General features: G+C 41.2%; 1 protein-coding gene across 1 annotated transcript in view; it reads left to right on the plus strand.

Annotated features, from left to right (window-relative positions):
- The window catches only part of TRPM6 (transient receptor potential cation channel subfamily M member 6), a 150228-nt gene that overhangs the window by 12283 nt on the left and 112282 nt on the right, over positions 1 to 25663 (plus strand). The window contains exons 2-6 of the mRNA XM_075278405.1: positions 9820 to 9899; positions 12346 to 12384; positions 14521 to 14701; positions 15076 to 15289; positions 25418 to 25546. Coding sequence (XP_075134506.1) covers positions 9820 to 9899; positions 12346 to 12384; positions 14521 to 14701; positions 15076 to 15289; positions 25418 to 25546 — 643 coding nt within the window. The remainder of the gene's footprint in view (positions 1 to 9819; positions 9900 to 12345; positions 12385 to 14520; positions 14702 to 15075; positions 15290 to 25417; positions 25547 to 25663) is intronic.

Consider the following 25663-nt stretch of genomic DNA (forward strand, 5'->3'; position numbering starts at 1 on the left):
GGTCCTGTCTCATCACCTAACAAATGCAGCTTTGCTACATCAGCTTCATATTGTGCATCTTCCAGTGATACTGTGCTAATTTATGTACAACCATCCCTCATTACTAGAAAAGTTTAGTTTTTTCAGCTCACCCCTTTCAATGTCCTTTAGTCCTGTGTCGGTGTGCACGGAAGCTGGTGGACTCATCCGGCTGCAAGATATCCAAATATAGAAAAAAGATCCAGCACCTCCCGACGTCTTAAAAACTTCCAATCTTTATTTTCAATACATTAAAATGGAAACATGGCAACCATCATAGGGTGGAAATATGGCTACTCGTTTCGGGACACGTCTGGTCCCTTCCTCATGCCATGAGGAAGAGACCAGACGTGTCCCGAAACGCGTAGCCATATTTCCACCCTATGATGGTTGCCATGTTTCCATTTTAATGTATTGAAAATAAAGATTGGAAGTTTTTAAGATGTCGGGAGGTGCTGGAACTTTTTTCTATATTTGGATATCCCTCATTACTGACTGCAAACAAGTACTGCTATGAAGAGATTTAGCAGAGCTGACTTTGCCTGTGAAATAGCAAGTGAAACCCCACTCACCAATTTACCGAGAAAACCAGGAAGTGAACAGAGCATACAGCCTGCAAGTTGGTGAACAGGCGAGTTGGGAATACCCCTTTAAGTTAGAATAGTATTGGGATATATTCCAATTGTATTTTCGCAAGGCAAGGAAGGAAGTTGTTCCTAGATTAGTTCAGCCAGCAGCTGTTTCTTCCCACATGCGCCTTTGGTAATAAACATGGTGAACTGTACATTATGTGTATAATAGGTTTCTCCAATTATATTTCAAGCATCGATTACTCTAGTTGATGATGGTATTGTTGTTTTCTACCTATTTATGTAGGTGTTGACTTTAAGTCTTTGTCTAGGTTTTTCAACAGCTGAAAGAACTGATAGTACCTTAAAGGCTTTAAGTTGTCATAGACTAAGGTCGCAGCAAAAAAACCCCCAAAAAACGCTGTGGGAAAAACCGCAGCGGCAATGCATCACAATTTTTAGCCGCAGTGCCTTTCAGCCTCTGCACACTTTCTGCTTCCATTATGCATATAGGGAAACCGCCATTGTTTCCATAGGTATAATTGACAGAATGTGATTTCCAAAATCATAACAGTTTTGGAAATCACAGTGTGTCCACCGTGCATATTTTTCCGCAAGATGTAGATGGGATTTGCTAGAATCCTATCCACCTTGCAGTGACTGTAAAATAGCCATAGCCAAATTGCAGCATTTACGCCGTGTGGGGCCCCAGCCATACTTATCATTCCCTCACATCTTGTGATTTTTGTCTCTGTATATTCCCTAAGAGCAATTGTTTAACAAATTGTGATCTCTCTAGCTGTGTCTTTTGTTCTTTCTCGCATACAGTGGTTTAGGTCTGACAGACTATTTGGAATAGCTACTGAAAACTGTCATCACTAAAAAGATTGTAGTATCCTAAAGGGGTTGTCTCAGAAATAGAACTCTGTTATTAATGTTGATTCGCTTCAACAGTTGGGACTGAAGATAATTTTATGGAAAAAAATTAAATACTCTAAAAAGTAGTTGCAATCCAAATAATCCACATCAGTTTTTTTTAAAAAAAACCCAAAAAACAACCAAAAAAGCGGATCTTGCAGCAAGAAAATTTTTTTTTTATATTGTCCAGAATTAAGAAAAACAAAAATGTGAATTTGTTATTGCCAAAATTATAACATCCTTTTTCTTTTTCTTATATACACAGACCCTAAAAACATCCCACAACAACAAAAAATAACCAATAAAAAAAGCTAAAGTTATTCAATACAATATGTGTACCCAAAAATGGTCAACAGAAAAATTCAAACGCTATAGCAGTTTGTTATTGACAAGTGTTTCTTGAGATACCTATGAGCAGCAATTCATTGGAGAAATTGTGGTGCTCGCCAGAGGTAGCCTGACTGCCATTAGATACCGAGATGAGCTCCTCAGAACCCTTGTGAAACTATATGCTGGTCCGGTTGGCCCTGGGTTCCTCCTAATACAGGACAATGCCAGACCTCATGTGACTGGAGTGTGTCAGTAGTTCCTGCAAGATGAAGACATTGAACCTGAATCCGATTGAGCACATCTGGGACATCATGTCTCGCTCCATCCACCAACATCATGCACCACAGACTGTGCAGGAGTTGGCAGATGCTTTAGTCCAGGTTTGGGAGGAGATCCCTCAGGAGACCATCCACAACCTCATCAGGAGCATGCCCAGGCATTGTAGGGAGGTCATACAGGTACGTGGAGGCCACACACACTACTGAGCCTTATTTTGACGTGTTTAAGGATATTACATCAAAGTTGGATCAGCCTGTAGTGTGTTTTTCCAGTTTAATTTTGGGAGTGACTCCAAATCCAGGCCTCTATTGGTTAATAAATTTGATTTCCATTGATGATTTTTGTGATTTTGTTGTTATCACGTTCAACTTTGTACAGAACAAAGTATTCAACGAGAATATTTCATTCATTCAGATCTAGGATGTGTTATTTGAGTGTTTCCATTTTTTTGAGCAGTGTATATTGTGTGAGGATTGGCTCAGTGGTAGCAGCAGCAGACCCAGACAGTCAAAAACAGACACAAAAAATGCAGGAGTAAACAGGGTCTTACCCTGTTTTCTTTTTTGGCAAAAACTGGCAAAAATAAAAAAGCCTTAACTTCAAGCAAAACGGTAACAAAAACACCTGCTCTGCTGAGCAGCTACCTAAACAGGTAATCTCCTAACTAAATGTGTGGCTTACTCTAGCCACACGGACAAAACTCAGGCAGAGAACTGGTAGTAGTTCACACCGGAGTCTCACCAGTCTTCACAACGTAGGACAGAACCCGGCACCTCCTCTCTCTCCCCCAAGAACTGCCTAGGACTGTAGTCTTATCAGGCTTTATAGGCCTGTATTGAGGCCCAGCTCCCACCTGTGCACGAAAACTCCTTCCTGCTATAGGATAACAATTGGTTAAAAAAAACCCAAAAAAACAGGTGAGGTTTTTCTACGGCCCTGTATTGCCCTCACTCACCACACATACGTGAGGAATCTGGGAGAGATACAGTCCTATGAAAAAGTTTGGGCACCCCTATTAATCTTAATCATTTTTAGTTCTAAATAAACAGCATTCCAAGAAAAACACATGCTACCCACTGTAAAATTTGGTGGAGGTTCCATCATGCTTTGGGGCTGTGTGGCCAATGCCGGCATCGGGAATCTTGTTAAAGTTGAGGGTCGCATGGATTCCACTCAGTATCAGCAGATTCTTGAGAATAATGTTCAAGAATCAGTGACGAAGTTGAAGTTACGCCGGGGATGGATATTTCAGCAAGACAATGATCCAAAACACCGCTCCAAATCCTCAGGCATTCATGCAGAGGAACAATTACAATGTTCTGGAATGGCCATCCCAGTCCCCAGACCTGAATATCATTGAACATCTGTGGGATGATTTGAAGCGGGCTGTCCATGCTCGGCGACCATCTAACTTAACTGAACTTGAATTGTTTGTCCAAAATACCTTTATCCAGGATCCAGGAACTGATTAAAAGCTACAGGAAGCGACTAGAGGCTGTTATCTTTGCAAAAGGAGGATGTACTAAATATTAATGTCACTTTTCTGTTGAGGTGCCCATACTTTTGCACCGGTCAAATTTTGGTTTAATGCATATTGCGCATTTTCTGTTAGTACAATAAACCTCATTTCAATCCTGAAATATTACTGTGTCCATCAGTTATTAGATATATCAAACTGAAATGGCTGTTGCAAACACCAAAATATTTAGAACTAAAAATGATTAAGATTAATAGGGGTGCCCAAACTTTTTCATAGGACTGTATAGCGTCCATCCAGGACTTTACCTGTCACTTTCTCACAATATATATATTATACACGGGTGAGTATTGAAGATAATCTAACAGACAGTCCGGTTCCGCGCTCACTTGGGAATGAATGATGTTTAATGGATTGAAGTTTGATCAACAAGTTGTTTGTTGTAATAAACTACTTGTTGATCAAACTTCGATCCATTGAACATCATTAATTCCCGAGTGAGTGTGGCACTGGACTGTATGTTGGATTACCTCCAATACTCACCCGTGTATATCAAGTCGACCTTGTGTCGTTTACCGGTAAACACTGCCTTCCCCACTTGGTCACTTAGACGCACAGAGGTGCGTATGTGACGTATATTGATTTCTGTAAGACAACCAAGGACTTGGAGAAGCGTGGTTGCTCTTGCCTATCTTATTTGTATTGTGCAATATATAGCTTGATAGCAACAATGGTGCGGACCCAAATAGTCAAAGATAAGGACTCAAAATATGCAGCAAACAGGATGATTTAGAAAAAACAGGAAAATAAATAAACCTTGACTTCAGGCACAAAATGATCAAAATGAAATACAGCCTTAACTTCAGGCAAAAACAAAATAAAATCCTGCTCGTCTGAGCAACTAAATAAACAGAGCTGATATTCTATCTATACATGTTGCTTACTAACTGCCACACGAACAAAACAAGCACAATATTGTCTCACCAGACTCAGGGTTACAGGACAGACTTGGATGCCTCCTCTCACTCCCTCGATCTGCATTGGATTGCAGGATCTGCAGCCTTTTTCTGGCCCAGTAATGAGCCAAGGACGCACGCCTGGAGCTGAGGCCTACTCAAGACTCGCACTGGACCATACATAGGTTAAAAACCTGGGGGAGATATAGCACAATTCCAGTACTTTGCCTGTCACCTTCTCACGAGATATGTAAAGCAGCTGCCAAGTAATGATATAGCTTACATGCTAAGAGATATCATTACTTGGCAGAGAACCCTGTTGAATGTATTTTTCAATGTGTATGTATGTATGTATATATAAAAAGCTAAATATAGGGCCCTGAAATAAATAAATATATATATATATATATATATATATATATATATATATATATATATATATATATATAGGTCTAGAAGATTTTGATACTCTTCACTGATCGTCCAATACTTTGATTATATTGCTGATGTTTTTTTAATTCCTGTTGACTGCCACAGACAGGAAATCCCTTGAGTTTCACACTCAGCCAATAACTGGTGGTAGTGGGTCACTGGTGTGGCCAGTGCTAGGTTAATCTAGCAGTTCCAAGGATTGTCTAAAGACATTATGATATACATGGTAAGGCTGGTTGCTGATCACCGTGCTGCAACCGGCGGGCATGAAATAAAAGCACGGGTGGCACACTGGGGGCATGGGATGACTCCTTGTATCACTGTTTACATGCAGTGAATCTGTTAACAAACTACTTTTCCCATTAACCATCTGCCTGCTCTCCCCTCCAATGAAATCACAGGTAATAAATCACTCCCACATCTGAGGTCACATGATGCTGAGATGTTTCATATAGGATTCTCGCTCCCCCCTCTCCCGTGGAGCAATAAACACAGAGTGGAAGAGCAGGCAGATGCATCATGGGAAATGGGTTTCTTCACAGATTCACTGCATGTAAATAACAGTGATACAGGGTGTCTCCTGTAAAATAAAGCCAAGAAAAGGGTCCACAAGTGAACAGTTAGTATTTAGCACCGCTCTAGATGTATTTGCAGGTAATTTTTGGAAGCTGAATAACTGGAGGTGTGCACATGCGCACTAAGACCACAAGAATGTTGCGTGCATGCGCCTTGCTCCATAGCAACAATTATTTGAGTGTTTTCTCTGCCTGAAACATGGAGAAGAAAACATATTTCTTTAATAAGATATATTACACAGTTTCTTTTATTAAGCTATACTATTCATTATGAAAAGTTGTTTATAACTGTAGGTACGCTTTAAAGGGATTCTAACACATAGGAAAAAGCCTTAAAGGCTATTCTTGTCTACCTTTAGAAATCTTTCCCATACGCTCAAACAGGCCCCTGTGCCGCCTGAAGACTCTCCAGCGACGCCCTTCTTCTGCAGCCGCGAGCATCCTCCTGCGTTGTCTTCCGCTGACTGCCTTCACTCTTGTAGCGGCCACAGAAAAATGGCCATCAAGACATTGGTAAATAGAGGATAAATACTTTTCATTTTATTACCCTTTTAATAGTATACTAAATCAAACAGAGCAAATACGGAAAATGAGGAGAAAGACATTGTGTTAGTCTCTATGTAAATCTTAACAAGGCGTCATTAACTTGTGTATTCATTATGACGTATCTTTCTTTGTTATCAATTAGAGATGAGCAAACAGTAAAATGTTCAAGATTCGATATTCGTTTCGAGTCGCCCCTCAATATTCGACTACTCGAATCGAATATCGAATCCTATTATACTCTATGGGGGGAAAATGCTCGTTTCAGGGGTAGGCAACGTTCGATCAAATTAGACTTGCCAAGTCCAAGAGTGAGGGTCGGGCTGGATCCTCCGAGAAGTCTTCTCCGTGCAGCGTCCCCGCGGCGTCTTCCGACTCTGAATTCACTCTGCCAGGCATCGGGCCTGGGCAGAGCCGACTGCGCATGTCCGCACTACAAGCGGGCATGCGCAGTTGGCTCTGCCCAGGCCTGATGCCTGGCAGAGTGAATTCAGAGCTGGAAGACGCAGCGGGGAAGCTGCACGGAGAAGACTTCTAAAGGTAGGAGAAGAACCAGCGTTGATTGGCCGACTGTATAGCATTCGGCCAATCAATGCTGGTTCTGCATCAAACTTTTCCATTCGAATAGCGATCGAATACCTACTCGATCATCTCTATTATCTATCAAATTTTCTTTGTCTGTTGAAGTTTAGTTTAGTGGAACATATAGGTCTGGGTCTTGCAGCTGGAACACAAAGTGTTCTGTTGTGACCTAAGTTTAATTTTAATTCAATACAACCGTAAGGAGGTGAGATATGGACCGGATGTCAACCATATTTCCCAGACCAAACTGTGAACTGGGACCTGAGCACCCAACATTATAGTCCTCTATGATGCTAGTAGTCTTTAAAAGAGCAGAAAGATCTTTTTATTGATCTGGAAGTGCATCTGGAAGGGCCTGACGTACCATATTTGCCCACAGACGTGATATAGAGAGAGGCTGAAAATACGTATAAACCCCACTAAAGGAATGGCAATTCCAGAGGAGAGTCAGAGTTCTTGTGGCTACTCCCAATATACAGCATATTCTTAAAAAGATTATCTCTGTATTGCTTCATTGGTTTGTGGCCACAAAGGTACATTTCTTTTCACAGTAAAGGCTCCTGAGCAGCACTTTTATGGTTTCGGGTCTGGCAGCCTCCCTTTAACATGTTATGTGTCAGTTTGCAACATCTGTATCGGTAAGCTTTATGTATAGTTAGTAGAGATGAGCGAACACTAAAATGTCCGAGGTTCGAAATCCGATTCGAACAGCCGCACACTGTTCGACTGTTCGAATGGATTTCGAACCCCATTATAGTCTATGGGGGGAAATGCTCGTTTCAGGGGTACGCAAAATTCGATAAAATTATACTTACCAAGTCCACGAGTGACGGTCGGGCTGGATTCTCCTTGAAGTCTTCTCCCGGCGCAGCGCCCCCCGCGGCGTCTTACGGCTGTAATTCACTCTGCCTGGCCCGACGCCTTAGCAGAGCCGACTGCGCATGCGAGGGCATGCCCGCGCATGCGCAGTCGGCTCTGCCTAGGCCGGATGCCTAGGCAGAGTGAATTCCAGCTGGAAGACGCCGCGGGGACGCTGCACGGAGAAGACTTCTAAAGGTAAGAGAAGAACCAGCGTTGATTGGCAAAATGTATAGCATTCTGCCAATCAACGCTGGTTCTACATCGTACCTTAAACTTCGAACAGCTAGTAGTACTCGATCGAGTATGAGTATTTTGAATACCGTAGTATTCGATCGAACACCTACTCGATCGAACACTACTCGCTCATCTCTAATAGTTAGTGTACTTGAAAATCCGGTAGAGGTAGAGTTCATTCACTCTAGTAAAAACTATTGGGCAGATTTATAAAGACTGGTGTATTGTTTGCCAGTCTTAATAAAGCCACTGGCTGGCTCAGGGAGCTAGTGTTTTGTGAAGAGGCTTTGTCTTTTTCATAAATCAGGCATTTGTCCTGGCGCTTGAATGGAGATCTATACTAGTTAGAAACTAATGTAGATTTCCGTTATAACTTGTGCATCCCCTCCCTGCTGCATCCACATTCGCAGAACAGAGGTTATGGTACACAGTTGGCGCTAAATTTGCACTACAATATCATCCCTCAAAACTGGTGTAGAGGGATTGATTAATGTCCTCCTATGTATATAGAGATTAAATTTAGCTAACATTGGTCGAGACCATTAACCAGGAACCTCACGTTTGTCCAAAGTCAAAAAACGTTGGGATAACTTGGAAAACCTTAGAAAGTGCATGTAAAGAGAGCCATGTTTTGTTTGCATACTATAAAGTAATGGTGGTTTAACATTCTCTTACTTTATTTTGGTTCTTATTCTTCATATTTAAACATGCTAGGGAATGTGAAGGCTAGTGTGCTATGTGCTATCTGGGTATAACATGGAAAGCGCACGGAATGAACAGTGACACATTGTAGTCAATACACCATTAGTCTGTGCAGAGAAAAACTAGGCATGCTGTGTAGGGTTGAGCCGATCTTGAGATTTCAGGATCGATTTCAAAATCTGATTTCCTATCATTTTCCAGCCTATCTTGATCGTGAAATTTGCTCCATCGCCGATCAAGATCCGATTTTTTTTTTCCGATCCCGGTCTTCAACCCTAGTCAATGCTTCTCTATGGGAAAAGTCACTTAAGGTTTGAGCCGATCTTGAAATAATCTCCGACCCCAATCCCGCTGGAAAAGATCGGTTTGAATTCCGATCGCGATCGTGAAATTTACTCGATCGCCGATCGAAATCTGATCTTTTCTGATCCCGATCGCTCAACCTTAATGCTATGCCATTAAAGGTCAAAACACTGACGCGACACCTAAAAGGATCATATCTAAATCTGTGGTATTATGTTTTAACAAATCTTTAACTGGGGGTTAAGGCCTTATTAGATCTGGGCAATTAATCATAAAATAACCAAAGCTGAAAGACGGCTCACATAATAGATATGAACGTGCTCACATCCATTATTTCAATTATTTTGCATTCATGCCATCCTGTCTTGTAAGCCTTTAGCTAAAGTATATTGTCACTAGCTTTACAGGATTGCTGATATTTGAATAACCAAAACCAAAATTTAGTGGCATGTAAAATGGAATGACCTAAAATAATCGCTCATTAGTTGTAATCAAGGTAAAATGTCCAATTTTTGCAGATTTTAGGAACTGGACATCTGTCCTGTAACAAGTTGGGTACCTGTGTGCCCATCACATGAAATTTGGACTAATTTTTATCCAGTGGAGATAAGCAAAATGTATGACAGCAAGCAGAGATCTAGAAAACCGGAGGAGTTATTACAGAAAGTATGTTGAAAAATTGTATAATTTTTCATTACACAAGCTATAACATGTATTTGCTGAAACTGGACAACTGCTTTAAATAGTGGGAGGCACACATTGCTTCATAGCTAAAGGATTCTAGGAAGAAGGTAAAAGAATACACTTAAATGGGGTAGATGAGCATATTGCTTCATTTTGCTAATTTATACATGACTACTGATATATAAAATTATGAACATAGGTATACTCTTACTTTTAATGGGTTATAGACTATAAGTCTATAATATATCCATCAGAAGTTTTCTTTAACTTGCGGTATCTGATCATTTTTATCTAGCACTTTGACACAACTGTAAGTAATTTTTTTTATCTAATTGTGGTATGTTTTTATTCTGTAGTCCCAGAAATCTTGGATTGAAGGCATATTCTGCAAAAGAGAATGTGCAAAAATTATACCAGCTTCCAAAGATCCCCACCGGTATGTTGTTGGCAACTAAATCTTAAATACTTAAAACAATTTAATTCTGTCACTGTAATAATTGTTGTTCTTGGCACCAGGATTGGTTAATGTATATATGGATTTTAGTGTAAGACCACATGTGGAAATGCAAAATGTTTTTGGCCGCTGTAGAAAGGCAAGTGTCAAAAATTACCATCCCAGCATTGAGAGTACAGTTTATGACTTCCTGACAAAGCTCCTTTTTTTAAATCCGACATGTATCTCTTTTAACTTTTACTATCCTTTGACTTGTAAGCCTTATAATTAGAGATGAGCGAACAGTAAAATGTTCGAGGTTCGATATTCGTTTCGAGTAGCCCCTCAATATTCGACTACTCAAATCGAATATCGGACCCTATTATAGTCTATGGGGGGAAAATGCTCGTTTCAGGGGTAGGCAATGTTCGATCAAAATATACTTACCAAGTCCACGAGTGAGGGTCGGGCTGGATCCTCCGAGAAGTCTTCTCCGTGCAGCGTCCCTGCGGCATCTTCTGGCTCTGAATTCACTCTGCCAGGCATCGGGCCTGGGCAGAGCCAACTGCGCATGCCCGCGCTACAAGCGGACATGCGCAGTCGGCTCTGCCCAGGCCCGTTGTCTGGCAGAGTGAATGAAGAGCCGGAAGACGCCGCGGGGAAGCTGCACGGAGAAGACTTCTAAAGGTAGGAGAAGAACCAGCGTTGATTGGCCGACTGTATAGCATTCGGCCAATCAATGCTGGTTCTGCATCGAACTTTTACATTCGAACAGTGAGTGGTACTCGATCGAGTACGAGTATTTCGAATACCGTAGTATTCGATTAAATACCTACTCGATCAAGTACTACTCGCTCATCTCTACTTATACTGTCTGAAAAAGTTAAACCACAATTTTAAAAATTTCAAGAAACTTAGAATCTTTCGAAAACCCATTTTTCAAGGGTCTAATTCTGTTCTGGAGCTTTGAAAGAAATCCCTATAAATCACCCCATTTGAAAAGTAAATCCCTTAGTTAAGTCAAAATAGCATATAAGAAGCTGAACCCTTTAAGCTTTTCTCAAAAATTAAAACAAAATAGAGGTGAAATTTGCACATTTCAACATTAGAAGTTTTATTGAAAGTTTTACAAATTTTACAAAACCAGAGGGGGGGGGGGGAGGAAATAACATACAGAGATGTCAAATAATGGCAAAACTTGGGGGAGAAAGAAGGGGGGGGGAGAAGGGGGAGTTGCAAGGTGGGAAATGAACAAGAAACGGGCAAATGCTCTGGCGCAGCAGAGCTGAGAAACGAAACATATGCAAAAACCTCAGAACATATGAATATCAATTGTCAGAGGAAATAAGGATAAGTTGAACAGACAAAACGCACAGGGGGACATTACACAGGGGACACAGAAGGGAAGAGGGAACGGAAGTCGGCAGAATAATAAAAATGGTTCCAAAGGAGCCAAGTCTGTTGATGTTTGGTATCATCCTGACGGAGCTCAGCCACCAGGGTCTCCATAGTTCGCAAGGCAAGAACCTCATTCAGCCAACAAATGAGCGAGGGAGGGGTTGTGGACTTCCATAGCCTGGGAATGACAGAGCGAGCTGCCACCAATAAAAATCCAAGATGTCTACGGGTAGGATTACGAAACGTCCGGGAGAACAGGGAAAGAAGTAGCGGGGCCGGGTCATCCTCCAAGAAATTTGCACATTTCAATTTCTTTTATTAATACATTCATATAGCCCTAGCATTTACACATTCACAAGGGGTTAAAGAAGAAAATGCATCCTACAATTTGTTATGCAAGTTCTTCCAACTTCCGAAATACCACACATGTGGTATGGGCACACGGCAAGATGCAGGAGGGAAGGAGCGCCAGTGAACTTTTGGAAGGCTGATTATGCTGATATCAGTTTTAGGCGCCATGTCCCATTTACAAATGCTCTGAGGTGCTAAAGCAGTTGAAACCCCAGCAGGTGACCTCATTTTGGATACTAGACTCCTAAAGGAATTCATCAAGGGGTATAGTGAGTATTTTGATCCTATGTGTTTTTTCACAGAGTTTATTACCATTGGGGTGTGAAAATAAAAAAAAAATAAAATTTGTCTTTAGCTCCAAATTTTTCATCTTTACTAAAGGTTAAAGGAGAAAAAGCAACCCACAGTTTATTACACAATGAATGAGCAACCTCCTGAATACATAAATACTCCATATGTGGTGATAAACTGCTGCCCGGGCACATATCTGTATGACTACACAGTTGTCTGTATGGTCACAGAGCGATTCAGGACAGCAGCCAATAGGGAGGCACAGCTATCCACATGTGCTCTGAATAGTCAGCATCACTTTAAAAGAAATAGAAGCCTTCAATAAAGATTAAAAAAATATATATATTAATGCTACTTCACAATAGTATATAATAGGATCTGCTATAAACTAGTGTTCTTTCTCCAACAGATGCCACGGGGGATGCCAGGTCTGCCAGAACCTTATCAGGTACATTACTTGTAATAATTATAATACTGCAATGTGTAAGTTCTTTGGTTATGAAGTTGTCATGAGTTAACTGAGTATGCTAGGGACGATGATGAGATGTTTGAGAAGACTTAAGAAAAATCCAGTCATTGCTACATAATCGCGCTAATGTTTGCATGTCTGTATTAATGGATATTGTACATAAAATGCTTTGACTCATTTATACTATGGTTTTGGCCATTGTGCATTGACTTGCTTAATATATTTCCTGTCAGCAAACACACTTACGTGTTTGCTTTATAAAATTCCTGCCAATAGACTATGTTTAAGCAGCATGGAGTAAACCAAGGCAAGTTATTCAGAAACTGATTAAACTTTTATGGTGCCCTCCACAAAATCTGCAAATACTCCACAGTCTAAGCAGTAGTCTAGTATGTACTTAGGATTTTATGTTTTTTACTTCGTTATTCATAAACCTTACATGCAAATAAACCACGCACAGGATATTAATCCAATATAAAGCAGGAACTATTATAATGTAACTGAAATAACTATTGTACTTGTGCCATAAATTGTTTAATTTCCTTGGTAAAACATGTCAGGAGATTTTGCATAAAGCAGCTACTATATAAGTAAATGGGTTTACAGGAGTACGGTTCAATTACTGGCTCTCTTGGTATATGGCTCCAGAATATTGCTACTACTACATAGTGTCACAGAATAATGCGCAAATAAAGCCAGTGTCCAAATAATAGCCAGCGAGCCATGGGTCCATTAATCCTTCTTTCATTGCTTATCATTAAAATAACATCCAGGCCAGGACACCAATCCCAAGAGTTATGCATTTGGCTCACACCTTTCTTAAGTGCTGGGATAGATTACATGTTTAAAAACCTGTGTGTATTATAATGTAATAATATAAGATTATACCATTTATAAATGTATTATAGAATATAAATATGTTTTTATATTCTTTCTATATGTAGTGCTGGTTTACTGGTCTTGTTGTTAGTTCAGTGATATGTAACAGAAAAAGGATGTTATGGATCCTTGGCTTTCTAACTAATTGGTTTTACCCCACTGTCAGGTGAGTGGGGTCAAGCAGGAGCTACTTCTACTTGTACCTTTGTTTTTCTTACGCAGGCAGCCGTTTTTGCATAAAATTTCTTTTTGCTGTTCTGCTAATGAAGCTCACGTTCACCCTTTGTGCTCTGAGAACCGCAGTGTCATACCCTTGAGAGTGTTCATTCCCTCCTTCTGGCCGTTTTCTTCATGCCCCCTTCAATGATGAGCTCTCATGGTCTCCTCCTCATCAGTAGCATCAGAGCCGATAGCGCATGCGTGGGATCTCACAGAATATAGATGCTACAGATGACGCAGTGAAGAGGAGGAAGACTATGAGAAATTAGGCATGTGGGAAACTTCATGATTTGCCATTTCTAACTAATCCTGAGCTAGTTTAAGCATCTTGAGTGCATCAGCTTTACTGTGTAGAATGATCATTCAGCTATGTCATTGTTAGAAGTCCCACAGCAGCTGCACTAACTCAAAAGGACCATGTCAGCAGCAGTGAAAAAAAAGAATTGGGGTAGAAACTATAGCCTTTAGTGGTGAGAAGAGATATGAGTAGAAAGAAGAGGGTTTCATGAATTTAGTGCCATGCGCATTGCAGTTTGCTGTGATCATAAAAGGGAGAGGACATCTGTAAAAGACAATGCCCCAAAGTTTTGTTTCTTTTTTTTTTTCCTTTCTATTACATACAATGCTAAAAAAAACACCAGTGAAATACAAGAGAGTATGCACATACCAATAAACTATATGTAGAATACAAGAAAGTGCCAACATAAGCTTTCTACCTTTTCTGCAGTCCAATGAATATAATGTTTTAGCTTACTTATAGCGCCATCATATTCTGCAGTGCTTTACAGATATTGCCAGTCACTGTCCAGTTTAGGGCTCACAATCAACATTCCCTATCAGTATGTCTTTGTAGTGTGTGAAAATTCCAAAGTACCCAGAGGAAACGTAAATACGGGGAGAACATACAAGTTCCTTGCAGATGTTGTCTTTAGCAGGATTCGAATCCATGACTCCAGCGCTGCAAGGCTACAGTGCTAACCACTGAACCACCGTGCTGTAAACACTCTTTGTTTTTAGGTGTTGCTGTGGAAGGTTAATTGGCGACCACCCTGGACTAGATTACGACTGGCCAATATATTCCGTACCACAGGAGGTAAATGATGAGGAATGGTCAGTGCAGAAGCATACAAAAACCAGCCCCACAGACGCTTTCGGCACCATCAATTTCCAAGGTGGTCATCACACATACCACGCAAAGGTACTTAATGTGACTTTATTTTTATTTATTTTTTTTTTTGCAAATGAAGTGTATAAATCCTGCCTGTTTAATTTATAGATTCTTTTTTAAGAAAGGTTTGAGGAGATATATATATATTTTTTTCTACAGTACGTGACCGCTACAGTGTCCTGTAATGATAGCCAAATGCTATCAGAGTGACAGTTACACCTATAAATGCCAGTAGAGTCACCCCCAAACAAGTACAGTGACTGCCTCTCCATTTACAGAATGCATTTTAGACAACAGGAGCAATAAAAATACATATGCAGCAAGCTCCACCTAGTTGTGCCCGCACACTTGTAGGACATTTACCAGAAGTGTTTAGTTCATAGACTTCTTATTTTTGTTTTTAGTATATAAGAGTATCCTATGACACCTCTTTGGACCAACTCATGCATCTGATGATAAAGGAATGGCAAATGGAGCTTCCAAAACTAGTAATATCCGTTCATGGGGGAGTCCAGAATTTTAAGTTTCCTTCTAAAGTCAAGCAGGTTTTTGGCAAAGGCTTGGTGAAAGCTGCAGAGACAACTGGGGCATGGATCCTAACAGAAGGCATTAACACAGGTATTTATTCTTTCATCTCCTCATCAGTTGTTTGAAAACTGTTTTTTATTATCTACAATGTAGAATACAACATGTTAAAGCAGACTTACATACGAGCATACGTTGTACAATTTTCTTTTTCGGGGGAAGAAACCAGAACAATCAGTAGGATAGTAGTAACAAGGTGGAGAGAGGGGGGGGGGACAAGAAAGGGGGAGGGGAAGCGTAAGGGGAGTGGAGAGAATTGAGGGGAGAGGGGGTAGGGAGAGGGAGAAGGATGGGAGCAGAAAACTTAATGGGATCAAACTAAGGACCATAGCGGATGGACGGGTAGGGGACCGTGGGAGGGAATCCAGAATATAAGTTAAGTTGCGATAGAAATCATGCAAATTTGACTTCTCGGCTACTGAAACCATAGCAGAATGACCGTATAGCAGCATAATAACAGTAACATAGTAACGTGAAAGGAGCGGACAGTGGGGGAGACCTAGTGGGTTGGCAGCGAAGTGGCGGACAGAGGGCCTGTCAGCAAAGACCCTTTGGCTAACAACCAGGGGGACCACATTTTAAGAAAGGAGGATTTAGTCATGGAGTTCCAGTGTGCCAGTTCTTCCAACCAGCAGATGTCTGAAACTTTAAGAACCCATTGGACTAGTGAGGGAGGATTGGTGTCCCTCCAATGTAGTGGGATGAGGAGTTTCGCAGCAGAGAGCAGGAAGGTAGCCAAATCCTTTTCCCCCCTACGTGGGCGGAATTGTTTGTGAGGGAGCCATAAAAGGACGTTTTCAGGGGAACGGGGGATAGATACTGAGCAGATCTTATCAATTACTTTAAGAACTTCATTCCAATAAGGAACAATAAGAGGGCATTGCCACCAAATATGCAGGAGATCCCCGATTCCCGCTGAACACCTCCAGCAAACATCTTAATTTTCTAAAACAATCCTAGCAAATTTTGCTATGTCCTGACAGAAAAAGTGGCTAACATAAATCTCCACCTAAAAGTGGGAGGCCCTTGGCAGTGTGGGATCAGTTGTGGGGTATCCCTATTGTGCAAATGGAAATGTTAGTAAGTTTGTAGCTGATACTGATATCTGTCACGTCTGACTGAATATGTATTATAGATATGATATTATATAACCAAGGGTAGCTCTTATAGGACAGCCTTTTCAAAATATTGTCCATTCTATACAATCCTGCCTTCCACTTGCTATATCTACACAGATATCAAGAGTTTTTACTTGCAGTGCTTTATCCGTTTTATGACCTGGACATTTTCCCTGGTTCATGACTGGGTTTTTGTATTTTTTATATATGCAGCTTTTGAATTTTTCTTTCTTTTCTTTTGGGTTATTCAAATAATTTTTTTTTTTTTTTTTTTAAAGTATGGAAGAACTTGTGTTTTTTATATTTAAATTTTTTATTTATTTTATGTTGTTGAAACATAGCTTTATATAGTGAAGTATTTTATTTTACATTAAATAAATTAAATAAATAAATTTTAATTTAATTAATTCATTTATTTGTCACCTTTTGGGGTCATTACTCTCTTGCTAATTTACATTGACCCCAGTTATAGGAGAAATACAACCTGCAAAAATTAACTGAAGAGATTGTGTGTCGTCTAGAACCCAGCAGCTCATAAGGGGGAAGCCTCAACATGGTGGCTCCTGTAGCTATGTACATAGTGCTTAAGCTAATTCAGTTGACACTCGCAATAATATAATGAGAGATCCTATAGGGGAGTACTGTGAGTATCCCCTTGTAATGGATCTATCAACAAGGAGCATGTCTTGTAATTTGAATTGGCTTAGACTAAAAACACCGGGTTTAAAATTTTCTAAGTAGAAAGTAGAGGAATCCTATCCTACTAATATTATAAATGTGAAAGTTTGTGTTTGTTCCTCAATGATGCAAAAACCGCTTAACAGATTTGAATGAAATTTGGCACATAGTTTGTAACCTCGATTAAAACATAGGCTACTTTTTATCTTGGTAAATGGCATGGCTTCACAACTGTTATGAATTTATGTTAATATACTATATTAAACTGCTCTTGCAGCAGCTTATCTCAGGTTCTGATAAATCCAGGTCTGTTATCTTTCTATGTAAACACTCAGCTAACCCTCAGTCCATTCTGTACATGTGTTTGCATATTATCTGATCAGCTCCAGACAGCATGCTGACACACTGGATGGGAAAACACCTTTGATCCAAATTGGCATGCCTGGAAAAAGAAAATCTAATTTGTTGCAAAATTCTAAAACAACGACATCTATGAAGGTAGCCAGAAGTCACAGAGTTCTCCTCAAGCGGAGCTGACGGGGATCATCGGCACTAACACGCTCGTTATATGGTGTGCCAGCGAGCTGCCGAGATGCTGGAACAATCACGGGCACAGCGCAAGGAATGAGTTTAGTGGCAGGCTAGCTTGACAGTTGCCGAAACGCTGGAGCAGGCGGATAATCAACGCCAACAACACGCTCATTATATGGCGTCCCAGCAAGCTGCTGAGATGCCGGAACAATCACAGGCATGGCATGGGGAACAAGTTCAGCAGCAGGACAGCTTAAGAGCAGCTGATGCGCCCGAGCAGGCAAACCATCAACGGCAGCAATTTGCTGAATATAGGCGGATCATCAACACCAACAACACACAGACGAAGTCACGGGCAGAGGCTAGTTACTTAATAAAAGTTTTCTGCACAATGCTTTGCCACCTTTAACAAATGGTATATTGCAAATTGTGGACCAGGTGCTTCATAAATGTAGTGCTCAGTCTGAACATATTGGGGCAGATACATATGAACCTCAGACCTCTTTGATGGAAAAGAGGAACTTACTCCTTTCACCATCTTTTGGAACTTATACCTGAGTTTCAAAGAAACCTAAAGAATAATCTGGGACAAGTAGTCAAGGCAGAATAGCTCCTTCAGATTATACGTTAAATTTCTTTGAAAACCTGATTTGCATATTCCTTAACTTGAATTTTTAGCAGGACATGCATGGTCTAAGACGTCCCTGTACGATCGGGTGTAATTTGTGCCAAAACACTGTTTACCTGTTTACCCCTCATCTGCTATAAAAAGACAGACGTTTTTTTTTTTTTTTTTGCTTATCTGCACAGTTGTTTTGGGAGGGAAATTTATGAAGCCAACTACCCCATATTTTTTTACATCAAATAGTCGCAGAATAGTGTTTTGTTTTCTTTTGGTCTTTTTTTGTGCTAAAATTTTATTAAAGGGGTTGGCCACTTTCAGACCAATATTGAGAAACAAATGTTATTGTTTGTAAAATGAAAAGATATACAATTTTCCAATATACTTTCTGTATCAATTCTGCTTGTTGTCATTCATTCTGTTATTTATAGTGAATAAAAGTCTGACCATGGTCATGTGATTTACGGTCCATGGTCATGTGACTAGCACACAGATGCACGGCTTGTTATCAGGCAGACATCTGATTACTGTGCTGTGACTATAATGTGCTGTGCACCTGTGTGCTCATCACATGACCATGGACTGTATATCACATGACCATGGTCAGAGTTTCATCCACTAGAGGTAAGCAGAATGAATGTGAGAGATTGATACAGAAAGTATATTGGAAAATTGTACAACTTTTTATTATAGAAACCATTATTATAGAAACCATAACATTTGTCTCTCAGTATTGGTCTGAAAGTGGAAAACACCTTTAAGTTTTGCCCTTTTGCACCTGTCACCCTAGTTTTGAAACGTGGGTAGGAAAGTGGACATGGGTTGGCCTGCTGAGTTGATGTAGGGTGTTATTGAATATGTGGGAAACAGCTCATGACACAAGTGTTAGACTTAAAATATACCAAATTTATCAAAAATTGTGTAACGTTTCATAAATTTGGCACAAGTTATAGCAATGCAGAATCCAGCAAATCTGGTTTTAAAAGCTCCTCCATGACAAATCTTCCTTTATATCGCATGCTTCCCTTTACAAAGTACTTGCTAAAAATGACTGCCACTAGTGGGGGCTCAGTGCAAAGGACATTATACAGCTATAACTGAACTCTGAGTACTCTCACTCAATACATTAAACTCCCCTAGTGATGGCTGCAGGAACATGCTAGGTCTCTGTGGCGGGAAGGAGGTTGAGTTTACAGGTAGTCCCCTTTTCACCATGAAACCCATAACAGGGTGTTTGCTTCTATGGTGCATATACCATGCCCTTAAATACATTTTAACCCCTTAAGGACCAGGCCATTTTTTGGTTTCGCATTTTCGTTTTTCCCTCCTCACATTTCAAGAGCCATAACTTTTTCATTTTTCAGTTCACAGAGTCACATGATAGCTTATTGTTTGCGGGACAAATTGTACTTTGTAATGGCACCATTCAATATGCTGTGCAATGTACTGGAAAGCTGGAAAAAAATTCAGAATGAGGCGCAATTGGAGAAAAAATGCATTTGCGCCATTTTCTTATGGGTTTAATTTTTACAGCATTCACTGTTTGGTACAAATGACATGTTACCTGTGTTCTACGTGTCAGTACAAACGCGGTGATACCAAATTTATATAGTATTTGACATTTTTTGATACTTTTAAAAAAATGATAAACTTTGCAAAATAGAAAAAAAAATTTGTGTCGTCATGTTCTAACACCTGTAACTTTTTCATATTTCCATGTATGGAGCTGGTTGTGGTGTCTTTTTATGCGGGACAAGATGACGTTTCTATTGATACCATTTGGGGAAAGATCCGATGGTTTGATCACTTTTTATTCAATTTTTTATAGGAGGCAAAGTGTTGAAAAAAAACGCTTTTTGGCTGTTTTTATTTTTTTTGCCGCTACGCCGTTCGCAGTACGGGATAAATGTTTTAATATTCTAATAGTTCAGGCATTTTGGAGCGCAGGGATACCTAATATGTTTATGTTTAATGTTCTTTAATTACTTTTATAGCTGATCTAGGGAAAGGGGGGTGATTTGAACTTTTATATTTTTTTTTATTTTTTTAATACTTTTAAAAACTTTTTTTTTTCTTCTGTTACATTTATGATCAGACCCCTTAGGTACCTTGAAACCTAGGGAGTCTGATCGCTCATACTATTCACTGCAATACTACAGTATTGCAGTGAATAGGAAAATCGCAGCACTTCTATTAGACGATGCCTCTGGCATCGTCTAATAGATCTAGTGCAGAGACAAGCCTGGAAGCCTTCAATAGGCTTCCGGCTGTCATAGCAACCGATCACCGCCCTCTTGTGACGTTCAGGAGGGCGGCGATCGGCAAAACATGGCGGCGCCCATGCCGCCGGCGCCGTTTACACACTGCGGTCACGTTTGACCGCAGTGTGTAAAGGGTTAACAGCAGCGATCGGCTCGGGCACCGACCGCTGCTGTTAGTGGCAGGTCCTGGCTGTATTATACAGCCGGCATCTGCCGTGTATGGAGCGAGCTCAGCGTGTGAGCTCGCTCCATACATCCCCATGCGACCCATGACGTACAGTTACGTCAAGGGTCGCTAAGGGGTTAATTTTTACAAGAGGGAAACCATTTTTCCAAGAGGAAATGTTAAGTTGATAAGCAACAACTATCATATTTAATGTATGCATGGTTTTATTGAATAAAATAATTCTATGCTGGGTTAAAGTGGTCATATCTCCTGCTGAGCCATCGATCAGAAATACTGTACATACATATGTTGTATTATTATATCCTTTAACTAATACTGAAGATATAATAGGACAGATAACATTGATCCTCCAAAGGGTTTTCGGCCTTTCCTCACCATTTCCAGCCTTGTTCTGCAAATATGATGTCAGTCATCTCACCTCAAATAAACAATAAAGTGTGCAGAGAACATTGTGCAATGTAAGTGAGGCCTTCTGTGTGCCTTATTGATTTAAACTGGAGGGTATTAAATCCTTATGTAATCTGTCATAGGCTTCACTGGTTTTAGTTTCCATAGTTTGTTTTATTCTTGTTTAATCTTTCATCTATAGTTGTGAGAAAAACAAATGAAACCTTTTTTTATGTTTTTACATATTAGGACATAATAAAAAAAATATCTGATCTTTAGAAGGTCTTAAAACTAGTTCACAAATGGAAAATATTCAAAACAGTTGACAATCTTTTCCAGGAGTGAATTTCTGAGCAGATTTACTCCATGGCCTGACTCTGCAATGTTCAGAGAAATTGCAAAAAACATACAGAAACCCTCCCAAGAGCTACGTCTATGATTCTACAGGCCTCAGTTAGCATATTAAATGTTCAAGTTCTTGACCGTATCATTAGAAAAAGGCTTAACTAGTATGGTGTCTTTTGGAAGGAGTGTCAGGAGAAAACCTCTATTGTCTAAAAAGAACACGGCAGCGTAGCTTAAAGGGGTTGCACTGGGGCGCCGGTTCTCCCATATTGATGGAGTAGCCCTGCCTTGGGAAATCTAATAAAGCTATTTGCATTTATCATATTGAGAATTAATTATCAATAAAGGGAGTCCATCACTAGCATATCAACCCAGCCCCACATCTAGATAGGGTGGGATAACCTGAATCAAACAATTCAAACAGTGTTTCCCCCTTGTTAATTGCATGCGTTGTCAAGATATTGATGTTTTCCCCACTTCCCCATGCGCCTGCCTAGAGTGTGGCTGCATGTGTTTACAGTTGCTGAAACTAAACTGATCTTTCTCTATCCCGTCCTTTTTTCTTCACTTTTTTCTATTACTATAAGGAGTATTAGTATAAGAACTTACCATGGGCTGGAATTTGATGCAGAAACTCTTATAAAGAAATCCTTTTTGAGCCTTTTTGTCTGAAGCATGCCTCCACACAGACAAGGAAGACTGGTTTACACTAAGGAGACACTATTACACCTTAGAAGCATGCTGCAGGACAAGCTGGACAAGCATGCTCTTACCATCCCCCACGAACTAATAAGGAGACTTAGAAAACGCAGAAAACGCGGAAAACGAGCCGGCATACTGAGACGCGAAGGAAGAAAACGCAAAAAGCATGTGATCCCGTCCATCATTATGGGGAATGTGAGATCAATTGTGAATAAGATGGATGAACTGACAGCACTGACCAGACATCAACAGGAGTTTCGTGAGTGCAGTATGATGCTGTTTACAGAGACTTGGCTTACTGAAATCACTCCGGACATACTTGCCTCCGTGGAGGGCTTCAAACTTCTTCGGGCGGACAGAACACTGGAGAGCGGTAAGCGAATAGGCGGAGGAATTGCAATATTTGTCAATGAGAGATGGTGTAATCCAGGACATATTGTGGTTAAGAAACAATTGTGTGGAAAGGATATTGAACTGCTAGCCATGGGCATGAGACCTTTTTACCTGCCAAGGGAACTATCACATGTTATTGTACTAGCTGCCTATGTCCCCCCCCCCTCTGCTAAAGCTGACGCTGCCTGTGAAGTCCTCCATGCTGTTGTGAGTGAGCTGCAATCATCTCACCCCCATGCCCTGCTCCTTGTGTCTGGAGACTTCAACCATGTCTCAGCATCCACTCTACCAGGCTTCACACAGTATGTAACCTGCCATACAAGAGACAACAAGACGCTGGACTTGCTCTTTGCCAATGTAAGGGATGCATATAACTCATCTGCCCTACCACCCCTAGGCAGATCAGATCACAACCTGGTACATCTGCGACCCACATACATTCCACTGGTGCGCAGAGAACCGGCGGTTACCCGTACCGTGAAGATTTGGTCAGAGGGAAGTGTCGAGTCTCTAAGGGACTGCTTTGATATAACTTTATGGGAAGTGTTTCAAGACTCATTTCCAGAGGACATTGAGGGACTCACACATTGCATAACGGACTACATTAATTTCTGTGTGGACAGCACGGTACCAACTAGGAAGGTGAGATGTTTCTCCAATAACAAACCATGGATTAACTCTGAGATTAAAACTCTCCTCAAGCAAAAAAAGAGAATTTTTAGGTCTGGGGACAAAGATGGCCTGGGGGCGGTTCAGAAACAGCTGAGACAATTGATCAGGGAAGGGAAAGCCAACTACAGACGGAAGATGGAGCTACAGATGGGGGAGGGTAGAATCTCTGAGGTGTGGGACAGCCTTAAGGCAATTTCAGGACACAAGGAAAAGACAAGGCACCGAACAGTAGGGGACAGGAAGTGGCTTAACGAGCTTAATCTATTCTTCAATAGATTCGACTCCAAGCAAATGCTCCCTCCACCAGCATGTCAGCCAACCGCCCTCCCCTCACACACCAAGACCCAACCCCCACCGACCTGCGGTCAACTGCAATCTGACTATCTGATCCTGCAGGAGTCTCAAGTGTGTAAGGAAATGAAGAACATTAGAGCGAACAAAGCGGGGGGACCTGATGGTATAAGCGCAAGAGTTCTTAAAATGTGCAGTGACCAGCTGTGTGGTATTATAACGCACATGTACAATATGAGCCTGAAGCTGGGGGTGGTACCTCAACTGTGGAAAACATCTTGCGTGGTACCAGTCCCGAAGAAACCCAACCCGATGGGCTACAATGACTACCGACCTGTAGCACTGACATCACACCTAATGAAGGTCCTAGAGAGACTGGTCCTGACACACCTACGCCCCCTAGTGAGCTCCGCTCTGGACCCCCTCCAGTTTGCCTACCGGCCAGGCATTGGGGTAGATGACGCCATCATCCACCTTCTTCACAGAGCTCTCTCTCACCTGGAGAAACCCGGGAACACTGTGAGAATAATGTTCTTTGATTTCTCCAGTGCGTTCAACACCATTCAGCCAGGGCTACTGAGGGAGAAGCTGAACCTTGGTGGTGTGGACCATCACCTGTCCAACTGGATCCTAGACTACCTGACAAACCGCCCTCAGTATGTGAGAGCCCAGGACTGTGTGTCTGACACTGTGATCTGTAATACGGGGGCACCTCAAGGTACAGTTCTTGCCCCATTCCTCTTCACACTGTACACTGCTGACTTCAGGCACAACTCATCCAGCTGTTACTTACAGAAGTACTCCGATGACTCTGCTATAGTCGGCCTTATCACTGATGGCGATGATAGGGAATACAGAGACTTAAACCGGGATTTTGTTGAATGATGCCAGCAGAACCAGCTCAGGATTAATGCTGGGAAGACCAAGGAGATGGTGGTGGACTTTAGTAAACGGAGAGGTGCTCCGACCCCGGTGGAGATCCAAGGAACATGTATTGAGATAGTCAGGACCTATAAGTACCTGGGCGTGCTCCTCAATAATAAACTAGACTGGGCTGATCACCTGGAGGCGCTGCACAGAAAGGGCCACAGCAGACTCTACCTGCTCAGGAGGCTGAGGGCCTTCGGAGTCCAGGGGACACTTCTTAGGGCCTTCTTCAACTCTGTGGTTGCCTCAGCCATCTTTTTCGGTGTGGCCTGCTGGGGAAGCAGTATATCAACCAGGGACAGAAATAGACTTGACAGGCTGATCAGGAGGGCCAGCTCTGTCCTGGGGAGCCCCTTGGACCCAGTACAGGTGGTGGGTGACAGAAGGATACTGTCTGTGGTGACCTCCATGCGGGAGAACAAATCCCACCCCATGTATGGGACCCTGATGGGACTTGGCAGCACTGTAAGCGACCGTCTGCTTCACCCCAAGTGTGAGAAGGAGCGCTATCGCAGGTCCTTCCTTCCAACCGCGACCAGGCTGTATAATCTACATCAGACCAAACGAACAGCTCTCCGCACAGAGAACTAATGATTATGAGGATGACCATGAGGTCTTCCTCTTTCTCTTCTGTTTTTCCTTAGCTGCCATGGACTCCTAGTATATCTTCTCTTCTCAGCTTATCTGTGTCTACGTCTGTAACATATTACTCTGTATTATCCTGTATCTGTATTACTATGCTGCTGTAACACGCTGAAATTTCCCCAAGGTGGGACTATTAAAGGATTATTTTATCTTATCTTATCTTTTTGTTAATGGCTCGTTGGAACAACTAAAGGTTTTTCCCTTCTCCAAAGAGGTAAGCACCAATGCTCACATTTCTTAAGGAGAGCTTATTTGCTCATTGACAAAAAACGCGATATCTGAGCAGTAGAGGCATTGATTAAACACTATTCTATTGATTTAGGTAACTCTAACCTATCTACAGGGCTGGATTTATATACTCCTTGTAAATATATCTTCTTTCATTTTATATTCTCTTTCCAGGAGTGTCCAAACATGTTGGTGATGCCTTAAAAGCTCATGCTTCCCAACACTTGAGAAAAATATGTGCCATTGGCATTCCACCCTGGGGAGTTATTGAAAATCAGAAGGATCTTATTGGAAAAGATGTGAGTATATCAATACCGTGTGTGGTTCTCCGATAATTTCTCCTGTTGGTCAGCAGAGATGGTTTAAATCTAAAATAGAGTAATGTGTTCTTGCTTTTTTTTTTTTTTTATTTTTAATAAA

The sequence above is a fragment of the Leptodactylus fuscus genome, chromosome 1 (assembly GCF_031893055.1).
Source record: "Leptodactylus fuscus isolate aLepFus1 chromosome 1, aLepFus1.hap2, whole genome shotgun sequence".
Classification (NCBI taxonomy): Eukaryota; Metazoa; Chordata; class Amphibia; order Anura; family Leptodactylidae; genus Leptodactylus; species Leptodactylus fuscus.